A 9078-nucleotide genomic window follows, 5' to 3' on the forward strand; every position below is an offset into this window, starting at 1 on the left:
CATCAGGAATTCCTCGGATGCTGCCCAGCCTGCTGTGCTTTTCCAGCACTATACTCATGGATCACAGATATTTTGGCCTCGGAAGGAAGAAGAGAGAGAGAGAGAGAATGCCATTATTACATAAGCCGCTCCTCATGTTTATGATGACGTTGACTGCAGGATAATAATGTCAGCTGCATATGAATCTTATCATCCATTTATGCATTCTGAATAATCAAATAAATTTGAAAACCTAGTTTTATAAGACTGACTAGTTTGTTTTCCTTTTGAAAGACTTACAGTTTATTCTACCTGGATTTATTAGTGAAGGAGTTGCAAGGTATATCATATACCCACCTGACGTTGCCGATTCTTCAGCTGGCACACTTAATAGCCAATGATGTGTTGGATAGCAAGAGTCTCTCTGACTTTTACCATCTCAGGTTAATACTTTTTTCAAAGTACAGTAATTAACTATCTCCAAATGTTATGTAATTTCAGTAATGTTGATGTTATCTCATTATTTTTATTTATAATTTATGTTACTTGTTTATTTAAAAAGATAGATTCAGTCCAAATTTTCTTCATCATTCTCACTCTCCCACTTAACCATGGCACTGTGGCCTTCAGAATTGACCAGCCTTCACTTCGCCAATTTTTGTCATGTCCATTGGTTCACAAAATGTCTTCCATATTTTATCGCTCGCCAAATGCTTCTTACTCGTAAGCCCTCTTAAAGTTCTTGCTTTAATTGGAACTACAAATGTTACTTCCACAACTATTTAACCAATATGATCATTAATTTGCCATTTTTGTGATCTTCACCGTGCCTTTTGCAGCTGTCTCTGCATCCTTAGATCTCGCAGTCTCCTATCCACTTTCTTAAGATTTTTTACCAATTCTTCACTTCCTTTCAATACCATTTTTCTAAAATGTTCTCAAGCTATCTTGTGTTTCTACCACTGTCACTAGACCACCTCCAGAAATCACCTACAATCTTTTTCACTCTTTTATATTTACAAAAAATTATTATAGTTGGAAAAAAAATCATTTCTCTTGGGTGTGTTCATACCATTTTTTTTCAATGATTGTCAACATAATTATTTGGGTAATGTGTCATTTATATTTTACCAACTGAAAAACAAATATTTGTCCCTCCTTCTGCTTTCTGTCCCCATATGGATTATTTCACTATCTGTAGGACTAAGTATTCCTCGTAGTATTCTGTACATCAGGCTTCAATGTCAAATCACCACCCAATACCTTTTACCTATGCACACTATTGTTTTCTTGAAAAATTTAGTTAAATTGTGATTGTTTGCCCTTCCCAAACTGATGAAACTATACTTTCCTAAACAATCCACTGTTGGCCTGCAATTGAAGTCAAACTAACTGGTGAATAATACATTATATCACTTTCTCTTTTATTAAACAGGGATGTAACTTCTGTCATCCTGTAGTTCTTAAACATAATTCCCTTTTCAGAAAATGGTAAAATTGCACAATTCTTCAATTTTTAGGTGTGTTGGAATATACACTATGTGGGCCTGGAAAATTTTATTTCCATTAATTTATTCATGCAGTTTCCTTCTGAGCATATCTATTTGTTAATGGCCCTTCTACTTTGCCCTTAGTAACTGCACTGAACTATTTTTATCTTCCTACATAAATACTGAGCCAGAATGTTTGAGAAGTGACAATGTTATTCTCACAAAGAAGCCATTCTTTGTTATCATATATGTAATTCTCTGTTATTATAAAATGCATATTTTAATAGATTAGCTCAAATTACAGTTTCAGCTACTTGAATCCTAGCAGCATTTAACATTTGTTATATCTGTTTCCTTCACCACACCAATTGATAAATCACAAAATTACACTTCCCAGATGTTTTAGTTTGTATTCTGTCTCTTGTCCTGAATTACAATAAAGTGTTTATTTTTCACAGGCTTGCCCAGATATGTTTGGAGCTGAATCTAACGCAAGCTGCACAGTACCATGAAAAGATACCTGGATCAGTATTTATCTATGAGGCAGAACGAACTAAGTATGCTACTTTTGTTATTGTTCAGGACAGTGTAGTTCATATTTACACAAATAATTCCTTACTTTCAAAAATATGAAAGATTGAAATAAGCAATTTTCCTAGTGGGTACACTAAACTATACAACTCAATGTATACTTTTCAACCAGTAAGTTAATTGAAAGTTAATTCATTAAAACTGTTAGTTTCAGTGTAATTGAAGTAAAGTAAACAATTTTATCTAGATGCAATATTGAATGAGAAAGGCCAAGAACTATTTCAGGTGAAGTTTTCCAAATGAATTTTTAAGTGATATTCACTTCAAAATATTAAATGATGTAAATTAAAAATAAGGAGTGATACATGGTAAACGGCTAATCCAGTGTTGTCTGTTTACACACGCCAAACTTAAAATTATTCCTTGGTAGAACTGAGTGAATGTTGTCTGCACACAATATTTTTCAGTACCTTCTGTTTCAAGAAAGCTTCGCAATACAGGAGTTCCAGTATGTGAGTGAGGCCTTCCAACATTCACCTGTAACTCACCTTTGAATAGAGGGGTGGGTGGGTGGGTATCCGTGTCCTATTCAAGAGAGGGGTTAATCAGAATTTGAATTGCTATCACTGGCATCAAATCACGGTTAGGTTCAGTGTGTACATTGTGTGCTCTTGATGTCACAATCTACCCACTATCCAGACCTCCAGTGCATGCTCTCTGTGTCCATGCTAACACCCTGCATAAGATGATGTCTGTTGAGACTTGTACCAGAACTGTGAATATGCCACTTGTCATACCTAAAATATGGTGACTACATAGCTACTTTAGTTTGAGAGTTGAGGTATTTTACAATCTTGTCTTATAATAGGCCATGTGATAGTTGTGGACACCAAGCATAAGTTTACAGAGGCAAAGGTTCAGCAGGCCATACATTAGTTGGCTGCAAATCATTATGTTATGCATACCACAATCAAATTGCAGCATAGAACATAGAACATAGAACAATACAGCACAGAACAGGCCCTTCGGCCCATGATGTTGTGCCGAACATTTGTCCTAGCTTAAGCACCCATCCATGTACCTATCCAAGTGCCGCTTAAAGGTCATCAATGATTCCGACTCTGCCACTCCTGCAGGCAGCGCATTCCATGCCCCCATCACTCTCTGGGTAAAGAACCTACCCCTGACATCCCCCCCATACCTTCTACCCTTCACCTTAAATTTATGTCCCCTTGTAACTGTTGTACCCGGGAAAAAGTCTCTGACTGTCTACTCTATCTATTCCCCTGATCATCTTATAAACCTCTATCAAGTCACCCCTCATCCTTCGCCGTTCCAATGAGAAAAGGCCTAGCACTCTCAACCTATCTTTGTACGATCTTCAGTGGACTGCAACTTGTGCAAGTTCCTGCACTCCTTATAATGCGCATGTCAGTCTGTAAATGCTTTTGAAAGAGTGTTAGTTGTTGAAATGGCTGTTCATATTTTCATTCTGCCAAAAAATCACATGCACAGTGGGAATCTCTAAGGGGACACATTATGATACAATTAATAATGGCCATTTTATATGTGTGGCTGAATGAAATAAGAAATGACCACATAAATATCATGTTGCGGCTGTGCAGAACATTGTTGAGGCTACTTTTAGAATACTGCATACAATTCTGGCCGCCTTTCTACAGGAAGGATGTTGTTAAACTGGAGAAGGTGCAGAAAAGCTTTACAACAATGTTGCCAGGACTGGAGGATTTGAGTAACAGGGAGAGGCTGAAAAGGCTGGGGCTTTATTCCCTGGAGTGTCAGAGGCTGAGAGGTGATCTTATAGAGGTTTAGAAAATCATGAGGGGCATGGATAGGGTGAATAGCCAAGGGAGGGCGAGTTCAAAACTAGAGTGCGTAGGTTTAAAGAATCAGGAGGCAGATTATTATTTAAATGAAGCGAGAAATTGCAGTACTGAGGGATTTACATGCTGTCATGCTGGAAACACAAAAGGCTAGTGTGTGGTGCAGCAAGTAATTAAGAAGACTAATGGCCTTTATTGCTAGGAGATTAGAGTTTAAAAGCAAGAAAGTGCTGTTACAGTTGTACAAAGTATCAACGAGACCGCATCTGGTGAACTGTGTACAGTTTTGGTCCCTGTATTTAAGAAAGGATGTACTGGCACTGGAGGTGTTCAAAATAAATTCACCAGACTGATTCCTGGGATGAAGTAGTTGACTTATGAAGAACATCTGAGCAACTTAGGCCTAATTTCACAAGAGTCTCGAAGAATGGGAGGTGATCGTATTGCAACATACAAGATTCTGAGATGACTTGAAAGGGTTACTGTTGAAAAGCTGCTTCCACTAGCGCAGGAGTCTTGAATCAGAAGACATACTTACAGAATTAATTTTAAAACTGTGATTCAAAGCAATTTCTTCTCTCAGAGGGGAGTGAATGTCTCATATTCTCTACCCCAGTGAGTTGTGGAGGCTCAATTGCTGAAACATTTAGAGGTGGTGGATAGATTTTTGAAATATCGAGGAATTGAAGGCCATGCAGAGGTGGCATAAAAGGAGAATTGAAGCCTGGGAAAATTCAGCCAGGTCAGGGCTGCCTTGAGGGGTCAAATAGTCTCCACCTGCTCCTTATGTTCTCTTCATACTTTAGAGTTTGTGAACCTTAAAAATTCTTTGGTCCATTGCCTGTATCATTGATGGTAAATATATGCCAAACATTGCCTATTACAAGAACCTTAGCCTCAGGATGTGCTGATTAATTGTCAAGCAACAATAACATCTTGCAGTTTACATCAAGCCCAACTAATGTGTAATAAGTGTGCGCCTATGGAATGAAGTGCTTATGAAGTCCCAATGAATTTCTCTGCTTATTCCATGCTATCTTGTTACCTTAAGAATGCACAGGAAATATTCTTACCCCCTGAAACATGCTGGGCACTGGCTTTTTTGAATACACAACTGCTTGTGTCTCCCAATCATATTAGCACAACCAAACACGGTTCGCCTAACTTTTCTGTCATTTACACCTGTTAGTTACATCAGCTATTGTTAAGCTTCTCCTTGGTAAGTAATGCCAAATTAGTGATGTTTTATCGGCATTATAGATTTGTTAACTGAAAGATTTTCATCAGTAATTAACTTAAAACAATAATAACATAAAGCATAACTCAGTGCTCTGCTATGCCAGCGCAGCTATTCCTTTAATAAACTGTACGTTTTTTCACTCACTTATTTGCAATTAAAATTCTTGCATTGCCCATTTGTTTTAAAAGGTTCTGATTTTGGACATCACCAATCTTTAGCCAACTGTGAGGCACTGTACCATATTATTAGTGGTTGTAAATAACCATGTTTACTTGTGACTAGTTTAAATCTTGTATAGTAAAAATGCTTAATGTGAATGTCCATGTTTCTTAAGATGTCGGCAAGAAGTCGCTCATTTGAAAGATCGCCGATTACACATTACAAAAGAAAAGCAATTAATTGAAACTGAAAACCTAGGCGAAACACTAAAAGGTTCAAACAAAGAACTGGTGAGCCATGACTTTCAAAGCAAATATTTATCACTTTTGTGATTTGCTATCTTTTGTTGTGATAGTTGTAAATGCAGTGATGGATACGCTTGAAGAACACAGATTCACCAGACTGATTCCTGGCATGAAGTGGTTGTCTTATGAAGAACACCTGAGCAATTTAGGCCTAATTTCATGAGAGTCTCGAAGAATGAGGGGTGATCTTATTGCAACATAGAAGATTCTGACAGGACTTGAAAGGGTGGCTTCCACTAGCGCAGGAATCTTGAATCAGGAGACATACTTACAGAATTCATTTTAAAACTGCAATGCAAAGCAATTTCTTCTCCCAGAGGGTACTGAATGACATTTCAGAAAAAAAACGCTGGGTGATGCTGTGAATTTTTTTCGGAAAATAAGAAACAAGAACTGGAGAAGGCTGTTTGGCCCTTTGAGCATGCTCCCCATTCAACAAAATGTGATTGGTCTTCTACTTCAATCCCTTTTTCCACACTGCCTCTTACCTCACAAAAAATATATCCAACTTGTTCTTGTATATACTCACTGACTGAGCACCCATAGCCATCTAGGATAGAGGATTCCAACGATTCACATCTTGTTGAATGAAGACATTTATTTTCATCTCAATGTGAAATGGAAGATCTCTTATCCTGAGAATGTGACCCCATGTTCTAGATTCCCCAGCTAGGGGAAGCATTTTCTCAGCTGCTACCACATCAAGTCTGTTACAGATTTTATATTTTCAAATTTGATCATCTCTCATTCATCTAAACTCAAGGTACTAGGCTTAGTCTAAGCCTAGTCAATCTCTCCTCAAAGGAATTGCTCCTCATACCAATAACCAGTTTAATAAAACTTACTTGCCCCAGAGGCAGAGCAACAATGTCCTGAAGGACAACAAAACCAAGCTTTTACTTTTTTTTGTTAACTGGCAAATTGTATTTTTGTAACCATGTCCAAAGACAGCCAGGTCTTCATGGATGGTTATGTTCTTAGATTTGTCACATATGCTCATATTTCATGGGGGTCTATCAACTATGACATAAACCCAAGTTAGGAACCAACACACTCTGCACGGTATTAATGACATCATTATGCACAGACTTTTAGTAGTAGTAGTTTGAGATGCCAAGTATACCAACATTATATAAATGCTTAAGGTTCCAGTCTGAGATGTTTTGCTATTGGAAGATTTGTCTCTGGAACAAAATTCCAAATAGTTTATCTACCTGAACTTCCCATGTGTGGTGTAGTCTGCAGATTTCTTATTGGACTTATCAACCATTTCAGGACCAGCCAACCATAGTAGAATCAAATCATCCTCACTCCAAAGGGATTATTTTACAGAAGAGTGGGATTAACAACAATAGATTCAGAATTTGCCCATAGCGGTGACATCACATCATGTCTCAAAGATCCTTGGTTCATTCTTTGGTGATACTTCATCCTGAATCATTGATGTTTTCTACCAGTGCTGTTTGCCTTTGCCTTCCTTTCTGAGGTGTTAGGTAAGGAGGCAGATCCCCATGTAGAACAGGTATCAAACCTGCATTACTGATATTATTTTAAACCACACATTTTCACTCTGAGTCAACCAGACTTTGGACAGTTCTTCTGTAGTTAACTGAATAATTACCCAGGAAATATCAGACAGAAAAAACCCAGTGTAACTTGAGGGCAAGTCCAAAATGGACACTGCAACCAATCACAATGACACAAGTGACTGTATCCTGATTGCAGCCCTCCCTCCCCGATCCCCAAACTACCTCTCCCCAAAAAACTGACAATCTGCACAGACCCAACTGGCACCTCAGCCACCTGCCCTCCCATCCACCTGACACCTGACTCACCTACCACTTCCCACCTGTCACTGCTCCCATCTACCATTCCACCCAATGCCACATCTCAATGGTCTCACACTCTACCCAGTTCCTCACACAGCTGGCAAGTGTAACCCACTCATGTACCCACTCTCCCTATTAATGCATTCACCAATTAGCATTCAGACTGCACCTTTAAACATACCACATGGCAGCTAGTGCCATGAAAGTGTGTGTATTGAGTCTTGCCCCCACTTTACTCCACTACCTCAGAGCTCTCCAAGGAATGCCATGCTCGGCATGTTGAAAAATTCATTCACAGGATGAGGATGTCACTGGCTAGACCAGGATTTATTGCCCAATCCTAATTGCCCAGAGGGTAGTTGAGAGTCAATCACATTGCTGCAGGTAGGAATCACATGTTGGCCAGACCAGGTAAGGATGTCAGTTTCCTTCCCTAAAGAATATTAGCGAATCAGATAATGGTTTTATGGTCATCATTAGACTCTTAATTCCTTTTTGTTTAATTGAATTCAAATTGCTCCATTTGCCATGGCAGGATTTGAACCTGGATCTTCACAACATTTCTGGATCTCTGGATTAACTATCCAATGCCAATGCCACTAGGTCATCACCTTCCCGGTAAAGCCTGAGTGCAAACCCAGCAAGAAATATGCTGCAGGGTTGAGTTGGGGAGAAGTTTGTATGGAGTGGCCATCTGAGTTGGGAAAATATGAATTCTGATTTTAATATTTATGCTATTTACATTAGTCTCAGTATCATCTCTTCACACAGATCATTCAGGGTTCTAGGAACAGGCACAAGGCTACAATACCTATATTTGTGGTTTATACATGTATCACACAAGGCTCCATTCACAGCACAGAACCTCATCAAATTGGTCCAATGTTTTTAAACGAGTGAAGTAAATTAAAATCAGATGTAGTATTCTCTTTCACTTGCTGTACTAAAAAGGAAGGCACTCTTAGTCCATCTTTATTTGACATAGACTGACAGCACAAATATTAACAGGGTGCTTCGTAGAGAAAAATGATTTAAAGTCTAAAGATCTGTTCAGTCTTTGAAACACTCGCCACTATGGATAGAACTCATTGGGCTTATAATTACACTTATGAGTCTTTGAAATTCTTATGAATTGTCAAAATAAACAAATGTCCATTCAAATTCCCCTTGAAAAATGGATTTTTCGAATTAAGTTTGGATAGTAGTATCAAATGGGAAAATGATCTTATTGCTAGACTATTAATCCAATGAGAGAAAGTGAGGGCTGCAGATGCTGGAGATCAGAGCTGAAAATGTGTTGCTGGAAAAGCGCAGCAGGTCAGGCAGCATCCAAGGAACAGGAGAATCAACGTTTCGGGCATAAGCCCTTCTTCAGGAATGAGGAAAGTGTGTCCAGCAGGCTAAGATAAAAGGTAGGGAGGAGGGACTTGGGGGAGGGGCTTTGGAAATGCGATAGGTGGAGGGAGGTCAAGGTGAGGGTGATAGGCCAGATGGCCTCCTTCTTCAAGGACCGCAGTACAACCCAGATGGCCTCCTTCTTCAAGGACCGCAATTTCCCGCCAGACGTAGTCGACAATGCCCTCCACCGCATCTCTTGCACTTCCTGCTCCTCCGCCCTTAAGCCCCGCCCCTCCAACCGCCACCAGGACAGAACCCCACTGGTCCTCACCTACCACCCCACCAACCTCCATGTACAACGTA

General features: G+C 39.2%; 1 protein-coding gene across 1 annotated transcript in view; it reads left to right on the forward strand.

The window, feature by feature from the left end:
- LOC122561114 (cilia- and flagella-associated protein 46) overlaps positions 1 to 9078 on the forward strand; it is a 234213-nt gene that overhangs the window by 114782 nt on the left and 110353 nt on the right. The window contains exons 32-34 of the mRNA XM_043712553.1: positions 274 to 422; positions 1928 to 2026; positions 5419 to 5533. Coding sequence (XP_043568488.1) covers positions 274 to 422; positions 1928 to 2026; positions 5419 to 5533 — 363 coding nt within the window. The remainder of the gene's footprint in view (positions 1 to 273; positions 423 to 1927; positions 2027 to 5418; positions 5534 to 9078) is intronic.

This window comes from Chiloscyllium plagiosum, chromosome 22 (assembly GCF_004010195.1).
Source record: "Chiloscyllium plagiosum isolate BGI_BamShark_2017 chromosome 22, ASM401019v2, whole genome shotgun sequence".
Taxonomy (NCBI): Eukaryota; Metazoa; Chordata; class Chondrichthyes; order Orectolobiformes; family Hemiscylliidae; genus Chiloscyllium; species Chiloscyllium plagiosum.